Source organism: Centroberyx affinis, unplaced genomic scaffold (genome assembly GCF_046629955.1).
Source record: "Centroberyx affinis isolate AG114_WGS23_722 - 3 ecotype Tasmania unplaced genomic scaffold, CSIRO-AGI_Caff_v1 ptg005539l_1, whole genome shotgun sequence".
Taxonomy (NCBI): domain Eukaryota; kingdom Metazoa; phylum Chordata; class Actinopteri; order Beryciformes; family Berycidae; genus Centroberyx; species Centroberyx affinis.
The window spans coordinates 1-20,492 of NW_027282782.1; the positions used below are offsets into that span (position 1 = coordinate 1).

At 42.1% G+C, this 20,492-nt stretch overlaps 3 protein-coding genes across 8 annotated transcripts; 1 reads left to right on the forward strand and 2 right to left on the reverse strand.

Annotated features, from left to right (window-relative positions):
* Positions 1-24: 24 nt before the first annotated feature.
* On the reverse strand, positions 25-6,903 carry LOC139667439 (serine/threonine-protein phosphatase PP1-gamma catalytic subunit B-like). Of its 3 annotated transcripts, none has more exons than XM_071546892.1 (7): positions 6,514-6,903; positions 5,676-5,834; positions 4,714-4,944; positions 4,010-4,114; positions 2,469-2,692; positions 1,529-1,663; positions 25-1,374 (listed from the first exon to the last, which is right to left on the reverse strand). In XM_071546892.1, the coding sequence occupies exons 1-7, from the start codon at positions 6,578-6,580 to the stop codon at positions 1,279-1,281; spliced, it is 1,017 nt and encodes a 338-aa protein (XP_071402993.1). In that variant the 5' UTR covers positions 6,581-6,903; the 3' UTR covers positions 25-1,278. The 3 variants fall into 3 exon arrangements, with proteins under 3 accessions (XP_071402993.1, XP_071402995.1, XP_071402994.1); XM_071546893.1 differs by having other exon boundaries at positions 28-1,374; positions 5,676-5,807; positions 6,526-6,903; XM_071546894.1 differs by lacking the exon at positions 5,676-5,834 and having other exon boundaries at positions 6,526-6,903.
* A 171-nt stretch (positions 6,904-7,074) lies between these two features.
* pelo (pelota mRNA surveillance and ribosome rescue factor) lies at positions 7,075-13,263 on the forward strand. The gene is made up of 13 exons (XM_071546902.1): positions 7,075-7,451; positions 8,105-8,197; positions 8,623-8,773; positions 9,305-9,395; positions 10,215-10,378; positions 10,658-10,718; positions 11,117-11,278; positions 11,367-11,413; positions 11,518-11,591; positions 11,691-11,762; positions 12,067-12,141; positions 12,280-12,311; positions 12,686-13,263. The coding sequence occupies exons 1-13, from the start codon at positions 7,411-7,413 to the stop codon at positions 12,778-12,780; spliced, it is 1,158 nt and encodes a 385-aa protein (XP_071403003.1). The 5' UTR covers positions 7,075-7,410; the 3' UTR covers positions 12,781-13,263.
* A 149-nt stretch (positions 13,264-13,412) lies between these two features.
* paqr4b (progestin and adipoQ receptor family member IVb) lies at positions 13,413-20,259 on the reverse strand. 4 transcript variants are annotated; one of them, XM_071546911.1, is made up of 4 exons: positions 20,250-20,259; positions 16,339-16,509; positions 14,786-15,004; positions 13,413-14,179 (listed from the first exon to the last, which is right to left on the reverse strand). In XM_071546911.1, the coding sequence occupies exons 2-4, from the start codon at positions 16,502-16,504 to the stop codon at positions 13,746-13,748; spliced, it is 819 nt and encodes a 272-aa protein (XP_071403012.1). In that variant the 5' UTR covers positions 16,505-16,509; positions 20,250-20,259; the 3' UTR covers positions 13,413-13,745. The 4 variants fall into 4 exon arrangements, with proteins under 4 accessions (XP_071403012.1, XP_071403009.1, XP_071403010.1 ...); XM_071546908.1 differs by lacking the exon at positions 20,250-20,259 and having other exon boundaries at positions 16,339-16,597; XM_071546909.1 differs by lacking the exon at positions 20,250-20,259 and having other exon boundaries at positions 14,786-14,884; positions 16,333-16,597.
* Positions 20,260-20,492: the final 233 nt, after the last annotated feature.

Below are 20,492 nucleotides of genomic sequence, written 5' to 3' on the forward strand. Positions count from 1 at the left end.
GTGGATAACAGCTGAACACTTCCACAGTTACATAAAAATGAATGACGGCAACAATTACTGTAACCAAAGGTCAGTTTACATTCTGATTTAGAATGCATAATGTTGCGCGGAAATGGAAAGCTGAATATCAAATATGTGAATTATCTATGAATATCTTTGAATCGGTACGCATTCAGAAAAGTTTAAGTTCAGTTTATTTTTTTTTCAGGTTAAAACGCAATTCTTTCATTGAATGCTTTGCGCATTAAAAAGCATGTTAGAATATATTTTTAAAAAAAATAATCTTTTGGAGTTTTAATTAAGACATACAGTAGTATTATGGGCAGGTATTGCAGTTAGTGAAGACAACTAGAGGCAACTGTACTGTGAGGGGCTGCTGTTACCAACTGTACAAACAGCTATTTGCATGAAGATTAATTACAGATTCTCATGTCTGCATATAAGATATTGGGTTACGAATAAAAAAAAATGATCAGAGGACTGTTTAGCTCAGATTCTCGCTTTATTGGTCAACTTGATGAAAGACTACAAAACGAATTCACAAAAAATCTCTTTCAAGTAATCAAATCTGTACAAACCTAAACTGCGTGGGGTTTTTACAGCTCTGGCTCGTATGAATCTGTGAAAAGAGTCATCTGTATGCATGTGTGTGTGGGTAAGCATGTGCTTCCTCTCGTGAGACAAGGTGACAGACCTTACCCTTCCTGTTCAGGGACACTGACATCTTACTTGAGCAGGATGGGCGAGACACCGCACGCACGTGCACACACACACACACACACACACGTGTGTTTGAGATTTTACAGTACAGAGGACAGGGAAAACAAAATACCCCCCTCTCCACAAAATACACACACCACCTGCTGGCAGGAGTTTGCTGCTAAATTCATCAGGTCAGCAATTGCCCGCTGTCTCCCAAACTCTGCATTTTCAGTCACAATTACTGTACAGACAGACACTGTGGTTTCGACCTTTCAACGGGGCAAAGTGGTAAGAGAGAGGGGATAGTATAAATCTCTAATACTCTCGCACAAAATGTACACGCGCACACATGGTTTTAATGCTCGCTCGCAGACAGACACACGTGTGTTTCTCTTCTGCGCACGCACTCATTCAGACAATTCATAACATTAAATGTTTTAAGAAGTACAGATAAAAAAGGAAAAAAGCCCTGGGTATAGGTTTGATTTCTGGCTGTTTGGTGAAAGAAAGGAGAAGAGAGGTAGAGAGGGCAGGAGGGATGGGGCGGAGGTGGAGGCCGAGGGCGAGCTACGGGTGTCATTTCTTGGCTTTCCTGGGGGGAGTGACTGGGCGACCGGAGCCCATGCCGCCTCCTCCACCATAGAACAGCTTCTTGTCTGCCGGTTTGAGAATCTAAAAATGGGGAATAAAGAAAAAAACAGACATGAGCAAATAGCAACAGTGGTTTGCGCTCTCCTTAATTGTTTAAATATTGTAGTTTATCATTTGAAAAAGGCTGTTTAATCAATCAGGATGTTTTTGAGGGATCGGCAAGTCTCTTGTTTACCTGGAAGGAGCACATGAGGGTCTCGTCTACGCTCATCATGGCTCCGGCGTTGTCAAACTCGCCGCAGTAGTTTGGGGCTGAGAACAGTGTCACCAGCTGCCTCTTTGCAAAGAACTCATAGCCATCCTCTACCACCTGACAGATAGAGACACAACAGGTTCACTTACTGTGCACAAGGAATCAGGGTAACTTCCTCCATTTGCTTTTCAACTACTACACAATGGAATCAGGCACAAAAACAGAACCACACACTTCCCGTAATACATGACATGATGAACACTATATTTAATGAGGACTTGGGAGGCAAGAAAATACATCATAATGGCATTTCTATCATTCCAGCTGCCTACCTGGTTATCAGTAAGACCGGGCTGAAATCCAATACTGCGCTGAAGTGGTTAATGGATATTCAGTTGGTCCATCTGTGCTACAGGCACTATTTCAATACTTCAGAGGTGCCGCCTGACTTTTCTTCAAATATTCGTTACCAGCTGGACACGGTTTGTTTGGCAATAGTGCTAACCTTGCCTTCACTTCACAAGGCCATGGCCAAGTCCTCCTTTGAACAGGAGGAGGAAAGATGCACATTACAAGAACACTATAGGGAACAATAATCATAAAACCATAACAAAAAGAACCTGACCTACTGACCATCCACCCTTTTTTAACATACCTAAAAAGGCAACATCACCCTGGCTGTACTCCCAATAAAACTGCTCAAAGTAGATGGAGGCACTCTCTTCTCTTTCCATAGTAACATTTACCCCTGAGTTCAACACCTATATCTTTCCATTTTAAAAAGCTGTGCAGAAGCACACTGGGCTACTTTTTTTTGCCAACTTTTTATTTTATTCACCTTTTATTTATCTGGTCTACCTTGCATTCCCACTGTAACCCACCCAAACACCTTTCCCCCTTAGGATGACTCTCTTGTACTGACCTGGTGGGCCCGACAAATGAGGTCCATGTCGTGTTTGTGGAGGAACTTGGTGACCACGTCGGCGCCAAAGGTGAAGGAGACGCCACGGTCGTTCTCACCCCAGCCGAGCACATCCTTGTCCGGGTCGGCCCACAGCAGGTCGCACAGCAGGCCCTGGTCGGGCACATCAGTGGGGCGCATCACCCTCCGCACCTGCTCCATAGACTGGAGGTCTGGGGACAGGCCTGGGGAAGAGGACAGGGAGTATGGACACATTTACATTACAGGATGCATGATATGTTGTTGATAAAAAGAAGCTGGTCTTTGAGCTTTCCAATGTTGTTGCTAAGGAACACTTAAATTGTTATGGTCTTAAACTTACAGTTGGAATTAAAGTAGAAACCCCCGAATTGAGCTATACCTATTACTCCTATTGTTCAACAGTCCAATCCATATATGTGAAAATGAAGAACTCTCTCTCAAACCACAGAACTAAAGCTTGAAACTGGGACGTCATTCACATGTACAATCAGAAGCTGCTCCACAGAGAGTGAACAAGGGGTTATTAATTTTGTACACCTAGATGTTTGACTTCTATATCAAAGTTGCCTTTATTGTACACTAGTGTTATCAGTTCTGACCTAGAAAAGGACACCTTTACCAGAGAACTAGAACCTGTGTTCTTATCAAGATTAAATATTAGGAGCAAATCTATAGAAAATAAATTAGGAAAAATTAAATTCATTCAAAGGTTCAAGTGTTAGTTGGTTTTCTTACTTTGGAAGAGACTTGTTCATGTTTACGAATAATAAGACTATCCAAGACAATAGGAATAATATGAATTTCTAAATTTAGAGCTCTCCACTTTGTCCAACTATAAAGCTATTCTTTACCTGGTTATTGTGGCTACAGCACATTCTGTCCTAAAGCTTATTGCCTGTAAAGTTTTTTGCCAGGGTGACAAAGTCCATATTTTCGAGTAATGGAAATTCTTTTGTTTTGTTTTTACAGCTGGCCTCAAATTCATTTTCACTATCTATCCAAGCAAATGTTGTTTCCCACTCCCATATACATGTTTGGAAACCACTTTTTTTTTTAAACCAGGGAGGGGGTTATAAGAGGAGGCTGTTGACTCTACATGTCTACACGACTGACTTATCAGCAGCAGCAAACACTGGAAAATAGGGATGTCAAGAGCCGATCAAGGCGTGTTTTGATTGATCTGTATAGGCTACATGCTGCCTGATCAAATCTCAATCTATTTATTTATTTGATTTATCTCCCTCTGCTTTATGCCAACTATGGTAAAAAATAAATGTATGTGCTGTGAAAAGGCGTTATCCACCACCACATATGGGAGTCAGGCGCATGGTATGTAAGGAGGCGCTTTTTGTATGTTAAGTCCCTTTCAGGCAGAGAATTTAAATCTACTTAAAAAGGAAATCAAGTTCCCATAGAGTCCTGCAGGTCTTTGACCACAATGTTGACAGTAACAACAATGCAGAGGTGAGTTAGCATGTTTGTTCTGGATTGAAGCCAAATGAACTGTTTGATGGGAATACCTCCATGGCAACAGAAGATCTTCTCATCGACGATGGCTGCAACAGGCAAGCAGTTGAAGCAGTCTGTGAAGGTCTTCCACAGCTTTATGTTGTACCGCCTCTTACCTGTGGGAGGCAAACACAGTTGCTTGGTCACAATCTTATCTGGAGGGCTATAAAATCTTGTCCCAGCAGCTGCCACTATTGCATCACATCAGATATACTTTACATTTTACATAATCCTAGCTCTGTAAATAGCTGAGAAAGGCATGTGATTAATCACTACCCAGACTGCTCGATCATGCTCCTTAGCCTGAAGCATGGTGTACTGATTACTGTTCAGTATTTTTCCGATTGGGCCTAAAACAGCTGAAATTCAGATTTGTCGTTTATTACAAATTATTTGCATTGCCTGGTTTTATATAGTAAACTAGCCATATTTATAGGCTCTTTATTTGATGATGCTAATGAAATCTAAATGAACTGGCATCACCAATAGCTGATGCATGCAGGGAGGGATATTAACACTGTTATGCTGGTTAATGTTGGTAAATTTTGCTGTACTGTAAAGTTTTAACATTTGAAAAATCTTCACAAACTCTTGAGTGTGTATTTACTTGGAAAGTCTCCTCAAACAAAACCTTATTAAAACTGTGGTGAATGTGGATGCTCCTGTTGGTATGAACAATGTATGCCTGTGTCTGTATGCATGCCATGTGACTCACACTCATCGTAGAAGCCATATATTCTGTTTATGGAGGCGCACTCATGGTTTCCCCTCAGCAGAAAGAAGTTCTCTGGGTATTTGACCTTGTAAGCCAGTAACAGACAGATAGTCTCCAGGGACTGCTTCCCTCTGTCCACGTAGTCCCCCAGGAACAGGTAGTTGCTCTCAGGGGGGAAGCCCCCATACTCAAACAGCCTCAGCAGATCGTAGTACTGACCATGGACGTCACCTGGTGAGAGAGACAGTGTTGGTGAGAGTGGAAGACTGCGAGGTGCTATACTGCCATGTTGGTTGAAGGTGTGACTGTCATGCTGTGTTTATGTACACAACAAAGGGTAACTTGGATGGAGGTACAAGAACACTTGGCACCGTACAAGTCAACAGCAACAAGAATTCAACCATGCCTGTTTTTAATGGATGCTTGGTAGCTTTGGTGCTGCTTGACTTGAGGTTTTTGTGGCGATGAGACAACTAAGCAAGCGAACAAAGTGCTAGCTTGCATTTAATGTGAAGATGCCAGTGAGTTGCATTGCAATGCAAACTTGGCCAGTCAATCCATAAATTTGCCAACTGTTCCTTTAAATCAGCATTCCCCATTAAGTGGAATCAGCAGTATGACACAGGGGGCCAGCTCCAGGGAGAGTTGAAGAGCAAAACAATACTGTACTCGCACGCCAATGTTATCAGAGTTTAGCCTCACAATTTTGTAATTATTAATCAAGGTCACTGTCATGCGCTGTATTCTGTGTCCAAGGATATCACTCCCGTTTTACTTTCTTTTTTAAATTAGTCATCATTTGAGTCTCCCTTGACATTAAGTGATAAGAATGCGTACCATAATATGTACAGTATTGTGGTCTTCTCATAACAGACCAGTACTCTAGCCTACAACAGGCATCTAAGAATGCTGTTGAATGCAATAGAATTCCCTCGACCCTAAAGACCACAACTAAACCTCACCACAAATCTTGAGCGGCGCCTCAAGCTCAAGCAGGATTGGCTGGCTAAGGAAGATCTCCCGGGACTTGAGGCAAAGACCGCGGATCTCATTCTCTGTCAGCTGAACATTTTTGCCAGGTCTGGAGCCTTTCACTGAGAAGAAAAAAAAATGGGGCAAGAGTGAAAAATAGTACATTGACAACAATGGATCATCAATAACATTGTGTACTATTCATGACATTGTTTCCCATTAAGCTATTCATAGAAGTAGACAACACAAATAATACAAAATAATCATTATCTAAGGAGCATACTGTTTGGGGTTTAATTGTGAATGAAAATAGGTCAAATGAGAGAGACTGCATCATGTTAAGCCTTTAATATAAGCATGGACAATCTAAACCAATCCCAATTAGAGAACATCATGGGCCATTTCACAAAACACAAGTATTACTATCTTTTTTGAAAATAACAACGTCTATGTTGATATCTAACACTATTTCAGTCAAGGGAATGGATTAATTATCGGGCAAACTATTGCACCATAACAACATACTGGTATTTCAGGTGGTGTTACAAAGGCGAGTGGGAACATTATTCAGGAAGGTTAACTAACGTTAGCTGCTAAAAAGATGAACTGAACAGCTGGGTATCTGGCACTAGAGAGGATGCTAGTGACCAAACATAACGGAGAGTCAACAGACTGTATTATTCAAACGGAGCGCTCGGGATCTCGGTTAGCACTGAGCAAGAATTGAGATGAACGTAGCCACCGTTAGCTAGGTAGCTAACGTTATCCAGGTTGTATTAGCCAAGTGAGCTAAAATGGCTACCTCCGGGAATATATATCAAGCAAAATAGTGAATCTTACCTTCCAGGAGACGCTGTATAATGGAGTCAATGTTCAATTTATCGGCTTCAGCCATAGTATTCCTGTATTTAGGCTGGTTTCAAATAATCCCTTCGATTTCAAAACGTAACGCGCTAGCTAACTAGCTACCGAGTTAGCTAAACTAGTTTAATCGGCTACCGTCAGCCAGCTAGCTAACCTTGGGCGGAATTAGCAACCTCAGAAATTGAGGTTGGGTATTGAATTGTTAAAGATGTGATGAAATATATATAAAAAAAACCGCATCAGTCAACTATCCTCATCTAGACGTCCGAATTCACTTGCAATATTTTATTTTCTCGTGACTAGCGTTGTTCCTTCCACTGGTTAGCACCCAGCCCTCGACAAAAGTAGCTGGGACGCGTTAGCTCAAAGCGAGGTTGAGCGGAAGTGGAAAACAGCTCCCGCGTTGCCATTGGTCACTTTTGGCGTTTGGCGGTGCTTGTGGCCGAATGTTGTCGCAGATTGGCTAACTGGAACGTCTGTCAGCATTTTATTTATCGTAAACAAGATTGGAAAATGGATAATAATTCTCTGAAACAACGCACGTTTGTCGAAGTAATATGTAATAATTTATCAAGCAATGCAAGTTATTGTGCGTTTGTCCACATTTAGCTAAATATTTGTATTTCTGTTGCGTTGTATTTGTGGCGCAGTAAATCGACACCCACGGAAGTGACCAAAGATGGGAAAAATTCATTTTTGGAATGACGCAATGTCAAAGCGACCAACATGCACCGAGCGATTCATTCTGAAGTTGGGAAAAGGCTTGACTTACTATAGAATAAACATGGCTCTAACTCGGATTGGCTGTACCCCATCTCATATACGCAAGTAATATTGTTTACAATACACGACTATACGGCCATGAAGCTGCTCTACAAAGATATTGAAAAAGATAATGCCGGGTGAGTGGCTAACGTTAGCTAGCAAGCTAATCAGTGTTTGCACGTTATTTTGCAGCTCACTGGCAACCTAGCCGTGATACGTGTCCATATGTGTTTTTAAGTTTCTGTTTATCAGCGGAGACGTGGCGAATGGGTGTTCATAACGCACCATATGGACGCTGAAAGTCCATATGGTGGTGGTCTAGTACCTCACAAGTTATTAAGATTGCATCGTTAAAGTTACCATACACACATAGAGCCAGTATTTTATCTTTCCTGAATATTGGATCAACAGTCCTTCTAGTGGCCGATGCGTGGTAACGGGTCCGATCCCTAACAGGAAAAGAAAGATGACTAAGTGTAAATTATACCTTTTGGACTTTTGTAATAATGACTGGGCGTAAATGCAGACGCCCCAGTGAGCAAGCAAAACAAAGCACACTGGATTGTGTCACGGCTAGTGTTCCCTCCATGATTGCTGCACACATGCATGGATGCTTCTGGATCATTGCACCGTCCGCTTCGTTTCCCTCAACAATAGCTTGATGCCTTCAGTAAATAAGACTAGTGATATCCACACTCAAAATCTCATATTGTAACCATCAACTGTCTTGCTGCTAACATGACTGACACCGACTCAGAGGCTGACTCACAGATTGTACACACCTTTCTAGACAGGTGACTCTGATGCCGGAGGAGGCGGAGGACATGTGGCACACCTACAACCTGCTGCAAGTGGGAGACAGCCTGAGAGCCTCCACCATCAGGTAACCTCTATCACCATCACACCGAAAAGGTGACTGAAACAGGTGTATAACTGATGGCAAACCCCCCTGCAATACGCACCCAGCATCCGACACTTTCCAAACCGGTGAGAGACATTTGGTCTTTTAGTGCTGCAGGATGGGGAATCGTGTCAGACTTGGGAGGCCGGCATCTTTCTGTGATCTTTTTCAGTGATCAATGCCTTGTTCTTCCCTTCATTGATAGTTGTTTAAATCTGTGTTGTCTGTGTAATCATGTACATAGGTAAATCATCCTGCGATTTGTGAAATGATTGTGCTTGTTTTTCAGTTTTCCAGATTGCTCTCTCACTCCCCCGCCTCCTTTCTCTCTGTGTCTGTGTTTCGCTGTGTGTCTTGGTCTCAAACACACACACAAAGTCACCACAACTTGCCCCCTGGTCCCACAGGAAGGTGCAGACAGAGTCCTCCACTGGCAGTGTGGGCAGCTCCAGGGTGCGGACTACTCTGACGTTAAGTGTGGAGACCATCGACTTCGACTCCCAGGCCTGTCAGCTGAGGGTTAAAGGCACCAACCTGGAGGAGAACCAGTATGTCAAGGTCTGAGAATGTTGCAGAATTATTACATTTACAGCAGTTTTACAGCAGAGTAGAGTGATACAACGAGGGAAGACCGACTTGATACTAAGATTATAGTAATAGTTATATAGATTATGGTGAATTTGATTGTGGCTGAGAAGTTGTCAGTTCTACTTGCCATTTCAATATAGTTGCCCATCTCACAATAATCATAAGGAATTATTTTGATATGAATATATAACCATATATGCTAATATATGCAGAATAACATGTTAAATCTATTTGATGTCCATCACATTGAAATGCAGGGTAATACGATAACACTCTAATTTTAAAATATTTCCTCATTTGTTTCACATCTCATTTTGTGAGAGATTTTTATTAGCATCTGCTTTTTAGCATTAATTTAGAAAACTCAATTGTGCATCACGGTAACTCTATATCATTATTTCTTCACAATATGATTGTATTGAAAGACGATAAACGATAATATTGAATTATTAACTCCTGTTATTAGTGGTAAGTGATTGTGTTGTGTTCTTCGCTCCTCAGATGGGGGCCTACCACACCATTGAGCTTGAGCTCAACAGGAAGTTCACTCTTGCTAAAAAGATCTGGGACAGCGTTGTGCTCGATAGGATCGGTAAGCCGGTGTTACTGTTTGTTAGAGTGCGATCACACCCATAGTTTGTTTTCTTTGGTCCAAACCAGCTAAGCATGATGGACTTGTCTGCCATCTTAGCTGTAATTTACCTTCTCTAGTGTTCATACCAGTTAAGAACACATGAAGAAATAGGCGAGGCTTTCCAAGCATGAGTAACTGCATGCTATCAGTTGTCAACATCCGTCTCCTTATACCCATAAAACTGCACATTGTGGGGCTGTTTTCTGTAGTTGATTTGGGTTATGTTCTCACTCCTAAAGAACTGCGCCACAGCTTGGAAGAGGAGCATTTTCAGGCATTCTCACCCAAGTTTAAATGGCATCTTGCTCTCCTGCCCAAACTAAAGAAACAAATACGTAGTGTTCAAATAAACGTGCCTTTAGATTTGGCCAATGGCCTGGCCAATCCTCCTGACTTTGCACTCTGACAAAACACAGACCATTGCTTCCTTCTGTCAAACAAGTAATTGTGAAGTCAGCAAATATGGTTAAAACGACACACAGAGTCCACATGTAAAACATTACCTTCAGATGTTGAAGGGTTAAGATCATATTGAGTGTATAGAGAGTGACGAGAATCCACGGTGGCAAACAAGGATATGTTTCCCAAATTTCTTGCAAAATTGTGGGGGATCTTACTATGAAATATGCATATTTTTATTTCCCTAGCAGCTTGCCAAACCAGCCAGCTAACAAACTAATTTGCTAACAATAATTCTCCAAGACTATATAACACATTTATTAGGTAACACACAGCAGCTCAGTTGATCCCTGTATCCTCCTCTTCTCCACCCTCCAGAACAGGCGTGTGATGCCGCTCAGAAGGCCGACGTGGCAGCGGTGGTGATGCAAGAGGGCCTGGCCAACCTGGTGCTGGTGACACCTGCCATGACTCTGCTGCGTGCAAAGGTGGAGGTCACTATTCCTCGCAAGAGGAGGGGCAGCTGCACTCAGCATGAGAAGGTAGGTCACCCTCAATAACTGGCAAATAACTTGGAGAATCAATGGAGGAAATGGATAGCGGGTTATAAGTGTGATAACTGCCACTGATGATTGAAAGTTGAAGATGGAAAGCTGAATGGATGCAGGGATAGATTGATGTTTTTCATTGAGTAAAGTGACCAAGTCTGTGTACCTGGATGGCCCAGTCTCTTAGCATTGAGGATTGGGTGTATTTGTTGTGTAGCGGTTGTTTTACATCATACTGTTTCTGTAAATGTCTGTCTGTCTCTCTGTGTACAGGCACTGGAGAGGTTCTACGAGGCAGTGATGCAGGGGATTCTCCGCCACATCAATTTCGATGGTGGGACTGCTGTGTAGATATACAGACATACACACACATGCACACACTCACTCATGCACACATGTACTGTATATTCCTGTTATGTTTCACAAATGCATGCACACTTGAACACACAAACACCACTCCACTTTATTTGTTGTTTTTCATTGTTGTTGTTGCCGTTCTATCCTGTTGCTTTGCTAGGGTTAGGGTTAGGGTTGTCATTTATTACATCTGTTATTGGTATGTACTCGGTTTTATTATTTTTATTGCCATATCCTCTTTGCTTCTTCTTAATTTCTGCTTGTTTTCTCTATTCTTCTCAATTTCTGCTTGAAGTTTATCGTAACACTTCTGTGTGAATTGCACACATATGGACAAATTTAATTTTCTTTTCTTTTCCTTGCCTTCCCCCACAGTGGTGAAGTGTATGCTGGTGGCCAGTCCAGGGTTTGTAAAGGACCAGTTCATCACCTACCTCTTTAAGGAGGCAGTCCGACAGGACAACAAGGTCCTACTGGAGAACAGACCCAAATTCATGCTGGTCCACTCTTCATCAGGTCACAAGTACTCCCTCAAAGGTAGGAGCTGATGGATTCTGAGAACAAAACAATGATATCTTTCCCTTCTGCTAGGCAAAAACTTACTGAAATGCTTGGTGTTTTGCAGAAATCCTTTCTGATCCCACTGTCACAAGTAGACTTTCTGACACCAAGGTGATTATTCTCATCCTGTCCTATTCTTTGTCAGTTTGTTTTGAAATGTGACAATTTGGACTATATCAGTGTGTTAAATGCTAACGTGTATGTGTAACTTTTAGGCAGCAGGAGAGGTGAAAGCCCTGGAGGATTTCTACAAGATGCTCCAGCATGAGCCTGACAGAGCCTTCTATGGGTGAGAGATGGACCACAACAGTAAACTGTCTGTGACCCACAGAGTCCTCATGCGTTACCACTGCTAATCAATAACCTTTGTATCTTTGTCTCATTATAGACTGGCTCATGTGGAGAAAGCTGCTGACGCCCTGGCCATTGACACCCTGTTGATAAGTGATAAGCTGTTCAGGTATGTACTGAGAATATGATTTGGTTATCTATTTCAAATCCAGAGAACAATGAGAATCTTTTGGTAATCTTTAGGTCTCATAAGAAACCCAGTGATTGCCACGGTTACCTCATCTCCTCATTTTGCCATACTAATGTTTCTACCTGTTCCTGCAACACTATTGGTGTTACAGCTATTAATCAGTGAGCTCAAGTCAACCACTGCACAGATGTGAATGCACAGTTAGGGATAACATTCAAATTGTTAAAAAGGTCTGTGTGCTTTTTTTCTGTGTGTGTGTGTGTGTGTGTGTGTGTGCCTCCAGACACCAGGAGGTGGCCACCAGGAGTCGGTATGTGCGGTTGGTGGACAGCGTGCGGGACAATGGCGGCACTGTCAGGTACGAGTTATCACTGAAAACACACAGTGGCCACGTAAACGTATACATCGTCACAAATGTCAGAGTCAGAACATCCTTATTCAACCATCCAAATCATCGCAAATCTCTCTGTCTCTCTCTCTCTCTCTCTATTTACAGAATATTCTCGAGCCTTCACGTGTCTGGTGAACGTAAGTACAGTGGACTATTTTGATGAATACTATGTTGAAAAGTTAGTTTAGGTTTTCATAAAAGCTTTGCATTGTACCCCAACAATGCCTCTTAGCTGTTCTAAAATCACTGTAAAGCCTCTAGTGGCTTATTGCGTAATAAGTATCTGTCTGTGTAGGGTTTTGTCACATCTGTCTAACATGTAATGTACATGGTATGGGTAAAATAATGAAAACGCCAACATATGCTGTAAGTTCTTACCACTGTAAATGCTAGATGACACTCACAGTCTATGCATTTTTGCACCTAGAAATAAAATCAGTCTATATGTTGCTGAGATGTCCAGGCTCTGTGCTACAAGTATTGATGTATCTTTGACCATCTATCTCCTCAGAGCTGACTCAGCTGAGCGGAGTGGCAGCCATCTTGCGGTTTCCCATCGCTGACCTATCAGAGCCTGAGGACGACAGCAGCTCAGACGAAGACTAATCCACGGAAACGGACCAGAGCGCTCTTATTGGCAGAAAAGAGAGGAACGCTGTCCAGTGTTGCAGATAGCAATAGAACGCATAGACTCAAAAACACAACACTACTGTGTCAGGGTCTATGTATTCAACTTCTGCAACACCCTGACCTCTCTCAAAGCTAACTGATTTACACACCTGTCCTCTTCAAGAGCCCATAATCACTCTGTCATCATTTTCACACAATTTGATGCTTTTGGGGTGTGCGTGTTGAAGGTTGCAGTATATTTTAAAGGTGCCGGTTACGCTAATGCCCGGAAGATCTTCAGTTCATAAAAATGCCAATGCAAAGGAATGTAATTTTTGTTGCCAAGTCTACATGAAAACACAGATTAAATTGTGAGTGACATACAAGCAATGCTAATAGAGCAATGTGGAAAAAATTGATTCTTGGATTTTCTTTTCAAATGTATATATCTCTTTCTTGCAATTAAACAGTGAAAGCATACATGCTATCTTGGTGTTATTGTCACTATTTTACATGAGGCATGCCCATCACACACAAATGCAATATAAACCGAGACAAGATATAAAAATATACGATTTATTGCATAATATAATTTTCCATGAAAAACAACTATTTTGGTTATAGGCATTAAAAGCTACTGCATTTGATAAACTAAGAATCAAGTATGCTCAGGATTTTGAATTCAGTACAGTGACATTTGAGTTCCACAGTTATAACACTGTAACTTCCTTTCATTCTTCCCTGGAGAAATGTCAAATTAGGAATCAATCCCTCATGAAGGGTTAATCATAATGAATACAATCTCAGTGCCAGCAGCTAAGACTAAAGTGCATTTCAAAACACAGCTTGCCTCTCATCCTTACTTTACTCCTCCGTCTCACCTCATTAAATCCTAAATCTTGATACTATCAGGGATCAACGTAGCCTTCAAAGTGTGTGTGTGTGTGTGTGTGATGTTAGCTTCACTCCCCGGGACACTGGTAGGTTTTAATCCAGGCTAAATCCTCCAGTGTGCCCCAATGCAGGTAGATGATAGAGCAAATGACCATGACATGCATTATCTGGTGGCTGTTCCCCCAGTTGTCAAACAGGCCCGGGCTGAAGCGCTCGGGGATCTGGATGATGTTGACCAGCCCCCCCAACACAGCCAGCGAGTCCATGATGAAGAAGAGGCGCAGCGAGTGCGGGCTGCCTACCCCGCTGCCGTACACCCGGAACAGGAAGAGGCTGAAGCGGAACAAGGCCTGCCAGAAGAACGCCCGCAAGCGCAGGACGTTGGTGCGGGCCGTGGTGGCGCAGTAGATCCCGTAGGCCGACAGCAGGATGTAGGCCAGCAAGGCCATCTGTTGCATGGTGGGGTAGCACAGAAGGGTGATGTGGATGATGGGTAACGCCCCTGGTGATAAGTGGGAAGATGGGACGATGAATGAATGGCAATAACACTGCACCTACAGTATATCAGACCATATTGCCTGTTTATAGGTTTTTATTAGTGATAAATGGTAGGGACTAGAGCCAATATGCATCAAGCATCTTTGATTCTGTGGCCAGTTTGCCTCATAAGTTATAGTGAGGAGTAGGGATGGGACGATACGCTTATCTCATGATACGATTCGATACGCGATATGGCGTTCACGATTCAATACAACCACAATACGATGTAATAAATAAAAGCTCAATCGCAACAAAGTATGACTCTGCAGAATTATGTTTATTTTTGAGCCACAAATCTTTCCAGCAATGTCACTGGCTTGCTAGAATGTAAACAATTTAAAGATGTCATTACAAATAATATAATTTCAATGGAGAGCTTGTGAAATTGTGAATAGAATAAAATTTAGCTAATATCACGATTCATTTTTCTGCCCCAAGATACATATTGTCACATTTTTGTGTCACGATATTGAATTTCGATATCGTCCCATCCCTAGTGAGGAGTCTATGTTTGTGTAAGTAACAGAGTGATAATTGTGGTCGTCTTCACCCAGTGTCAAGGACCTACCCAGGGTGTTAACCAGGCAGACCCCGAACATGTCCAGGGAGAGCAGGGTGTCGTAGACGTGCTCTCCGCCCACATGGTTCATGAAGACGTGGTAAAGGACTGAGCCCACGGTGGGGGAGAGGCAGGCCAGGTAGTGGACCACACAGATCCAAATGCTCTCCACCTCCGCCCATGGGATACTGAAAGGCAGCAGCACCAGGAAAAGGAAGAATGGGATGCCTGGAGCGACAGGAGGTGAGGCGAGGAGAGGGGGAAAGAGGACAGAGCAGTGGAGATGAGACGAGAGAATAGGGAGGAAAAGAATGGAGATAGATGAATGAAAATTCTGATTTTAAATCTGTGCAGGGAGTGAGTGTCCTTTAGAAAGCCTACTAATCATGAATCATCGCCATATTTTGACCATGTTAGTGTTATATTAGACAAAACTGACCTACTGGCTTTAAACTGCTCTCCTCTTCTGTTCCTCTAACCAAAGCTTTTCTTGAAAAAAGGTCTGAATAGGTTTGTAATATTGATAACCTGTATTGTAGGTGAATGGCAGTTTTGCTCATGGTGATATTTTAAGTCCAACTTCCTAATCAGAGCAGGAACCACAAAAAAAAAAAAAAAAACACCTTTTGCAGAACAATATGAGGAATTTAGCATTTGAGAATGGTTCCTCTATTTGTTTGCACCAGGAACAACATTTGGCCGTTACTCTACTAGTGCACTGAATCCTAGTGAGCAACTCTCTAATGCTAATACCCTTCAGTTCCCCTCAGTAAGAGTGTTAGTCTTAATGAACTTATAGGATAGTGAAGGAGGAAGCACAGCACAGAGAAGATGCCATTGGAAGTTCAAGGGTGTGCACTGCAAGCTTTAGCTCATGTACAATTAGCGTTCTGTAGTTGCTCACGTTTGCACAACTTTGGCTGAATTAGAGGCAATGTGCAAGTCTTTCACTAACTGCACCAATGTTTTACAATTTCAACACATTTCTGCAGCTGTTTCTCATCTGTGCAATTTCACATTTGTCTCTGAGACCCTTTGCTCAAGATATATGAGCAGTGTGTTTATTGTTTATGCTGCACAAAGTGTCAATCACCTGCACACCCTTGTAAGACCCAGTTAACAGTGGGATATTTCCAGGACAGGGATTCCCAAGACAGATTACAGCTAATACCCCATATCTTTAGTCTCTTTACACAGCCTTGTCCACTGTGCTTATAACTGGCCATAATTGAGAGCAGTGACCTTCTGTGACCTCTTTTGCATGCACACCCCCTTTATGGGTGAAGTGGGATGCATGGTGATTTCAGACAATTTGGTGTCATTTTAATCCCTTGCAACCAGTTTTCCCCTGCTCTTTCTATGTTAAGTGACATGTGAAATGACAATGAAAAAGGCTTTTGAAACTGCAAAGAAATATATTGAAAGGGCAAATTCAGTTGCATTCATTAACATTATTTCTCTGATTTTTTTTTACGTTTAGTCCAAAATAGTAGATAGTGGATTCTCAAGGCAAAGAATAGCATTTTAAGTACAGGCAATGCAAAGTTAATTTCAGCACTTACCATGGGTGTAAATGTTCCCCAGCTCATTGTGCATATAGAAGAGGCTTCTCATGCACTCGTGAGCAGAGGACACTGGCCGGTAGCCGGTGAGGACATATCTGTTGAACTGAAGGTGTGGGGGGGTCTTTGTAAAGTCCAACAGCCGCGGTCCTTTGCAAAACACCATAACGACTTCCTGCAGCCAACGTCCCCCAAAGCTTACATCAGCTGACAATGCAATTTCCTCACTATTTACATCCTAAATGAGACCCCACTTAGGACTTTCAGGCACGGTCATGATAAAGACTAGCAGGAGATTCTGGCCCTTGAAACCCATCATTAGACAGGTACGATTCCAAGCAGGCAACCTGTTGAGCTGGCCAAGTGGCATGCTTTCAGTAGGACCAATCAGCAAACGGCTGTTATTCCTAGGGATAAAGCTGGGGTAATCCTCACAAAAAGCCATGTGCACTGCTGCAGCTGCTCCTTCGCTGTCATGGCTAGTAACGGACACACACCTCAGCTTCACTCTGTACATACATATCTGTTTCCCTGATGCAGTTATTCTAGGTTGCACGCTTGTTCCTATTCTTCAAGCTCTTCTGCAACTGTGGTGTAGTCAGGATAATCTGGGGATTACAACACCTAAATTGGTATATGGGAATACAGCACTTGAGATAAGTCATGAAGTGGTGAAGTGTAATACCTAAAGCGCATCTGTGGTCCTGCTTCTGTTTCTCTTTTTCTGTTTCTGTTTTTATTGACATTTATTCATTGTCATTGATAATTCATTATCATGTTAATATAAAAATATTTAAGATGGTAGGCATGTCATGTAAAAATAAATATAGAAACGTACATACAGATAAATTAAGCAACATTTTCCTCTGGTTAAGTTTTTGGATGGTTTTAATCAATCAAAAAAAAAACTGTCCAAAAATTGACAGGTGCTTGCCACAGGTAGTAAAAAACCCTTTCCCATGCAAAATAAATTAGACTGAATTTAGGTTTACAGAATTATGTGAAGTTGACAACATGCAGGCGAAACTGACAAAACATTGAACAAATGCAGCAGACAAACTCTCAAGCAGTTCTTTGCATGAATAATGACCAATAAGTGCAGGACAGAGAGATCAAGCAAGAAATACATCAAATGCATAAAAAAATACATAATATGCTAAAACAAAATGTTAACAACAAAAAATATCAAGTGTTGTTTTAGCTCTAGAAATACTTAACAAGGATTGACAAAAAATATAATTGTCAGGAATATTACACAGAGAGGAGAAAATCAAAATACAAAACTAGGAAACAATCAAAAAATAATATACAACGGCAAAAACAAAAGAATAATGTTTGCATGTCAACCTGTGTGAAAAAAGAAAGCAATACAGAGGTGAGTGGGATGAGAAGTCAGCACACTTGAAATAATAAGTCTGAGCTACACTATTCTTACCTTGGTATCCACCGTTCCCAAAGAAGCCATTCAAATCATATTTGCTGTCCTTTCCTCCTGAAAAGAAAGAAAAGAATGTAATGTAATAAAGAAGAATCAAATGTAATAAAATATATAAGTCTTTTTTTTTCAGACCAACAGTATGATGCGAAAGTATTGACACTTACAGTTTTTAAATGATTTACTACTGGTATGTTATGTGCATTGATTACATAATACAAACCAAGCTTATAGCCTCTGCTGCATATACTAAATAAATTGGTTGGCAAACAAACTCAAAGCTATATTTGGTATCTATTTACATGTAAATAGATACCAATAAGGTATTTAAAGCTAGCAAGCCTGCAAAGCTGTTCAGTCCGAATTTTCTTCTAATTGAAGATACTGTGCTTCCCACAGTACAACACGGTGGAAATGATGCCTAAATGTTCACCCATCACCCTGCCAGGGAGGCCAATCTATTTTCAGACTTTGCAACCATTCCGGATATACTAAGTCAACCTCTCATCTTCTGCTACTCTACTCTGCTTCTACTCTAGCCAACCTCCCTTCCACCCCCCTCCCCCCCCACACACACACTCTGCTGGGCTCTGGATCTACCTAGCAGTGTTTTTACCTCTCCATGACTTGCCCTGTGGGTGAAAGTGCAGCTTGAGATGCTGCTGAATGTGTATCTGGCGTGGCGGTTGCTGGGGCAGCAGGCCTTCGGGTTGCTCAGGCAGCGGGGGCGGGGCTTGTGTTTGGGCGTCGGGCTCGGATGCGAGGGAGAGGCTGGCGGTGCCCACCGGGTCAGGCAGGGCATCGGCACCTGCTACCGGCGCCACATCAGACGGGAAGGAGGAGACTATAGGCATGTAGGAGGGGGCAGGGGGGTAGGCCAGGGAGGCGCTGGGGGTGGGAGCTGCAGGGAACGCAACAACTAAAGGGAGGGAGGAAAGGATAGGGGGAATACAGAGGCAGAGAGGCAGGCAGGATGGAGGAAGAACAGGGGGATTGGAGTGTGAGCTTTGCTTAATAAACATGTACCAAGCTTTGCCCATTTCTAATGAATAGAACAGTGGCTGGGTAGACAGTAACGGCCAAATGACATCCACAAAGGATAGCACAAGGACTGGCATTAGAATACAAGACAATATTAGCGAATATGTAACACTATGTCCAATTCATGCCATGCCCAATATCACAGGTAAACTGGTGTATGTCTCTGGAGTGGATTTATAGTAGGTGTAAATGGTGGAAAGGGTTGTGGGATGGGTATGTTTACATTCAATTTTCTGACTTGACTCTAAACTCAGAATCCAGTATTATCTTTATTGTATAAACACAGTGCATATAATGAAAATGTTGGAATGAGTGTCCCTGTTACCTTCAGGCTGGACGTGTCCATTTATGTAAGCTCCATTTTCTGAAAGTGACAAATACAGTTCAACATTAACTGAATGCACAGGAGAAAGCAGATGAGGACCATGCACAGGCAGACATTCATACCGTATCTATCAATAGACGCCCCCTCGCCTTCGACTGCCATAGCTGGAGTTGGTGCCTCTCCCTTCACTAAGAGATCAGGGGGAAAAGATCAAATAAGAAGGAGAGATAGAGGTGTGGGTTTGTGCAGTGAATCACTCAAAAGGAAACCTCTGCTCCTGATGGGACACACACCGTAGGAGTTTCCAGCTGTCTCTGGCTCAAGAGGCAGGGGCTCATAAGGCAAACCGGCCGTTTCTGTTTAAAGCAGAAAAGACAGGGAAACTTACACTTTGCAATTGTATGCTTTAAACCAGACAGATCAGACAACTCAACAGTGATAAGGACACAGTACCATATTCTCCAGCTGGTCTGCTTTCAGGTACAGATTCAAGGGGCTGCGACTCATAAGGTCCCCGGATATCTGTTGAGAGATTGAAGTAAAATGACGAAGTAAACACCAGAACCATTTTAAAAACATAGGGAAAACTGGGTGGAAGAAGTAATGGCACATCTTGAATATCCACTCCACTTGAAAGTTCATAAAGGTCGGGCAACCATTTCTATCCTATTTTGAGCTAGAATTTCCCTCTGTTAACACTACATAATCAATAGCTTTTATCCTCTCTATCTTCCCTTTTTCTTTTTTTCCTGTTAGGGAAATGAACACAGGTGTTTTTGTATGGATGGGTATAGGTACAAGGGTGTTTGTGTGAGTAAATTGTAAATTGTCTAATGTTAATTGATGGTTACTTGTGTTTAGTTGTTGCATAACAGCTGTAAAACTTCATAAAAATATTTGAATAACAATAAAAACGTAGGGAAAAAAGAATGATTGGTCTGACATGGAAAGTGACAGCAAAAGAACAAATATATGAAAAGATGTACCATATTTTCCGGCAGATTTTGCCTCACTCCCAAGGCCAAGCAGTTGTGGTGCATAGGGAACTTCACCACCACCTTAGCGATTGGCAACCACACAGAGATGAAAAGTTAAACACAAAGAATAAACAAATGACATTTAGAAGGCAGTTACCACGTTTGCTAAATCTCACCGTATTTGCCTGTTAACTTTCCATTATGTCCAAGCCCAAGAGGCTGAGGCTCATATGGTGACCCAGCCAGACCTGGGAAAAAATAACAAATGCGTACAGTGAGCACACTCACACATATGTCGGTATTCCACTACCTATTTAGACTATGTCTGCACAAATGTATATGTATGAATACACCTAAATATGTATGTAGCGTGCCT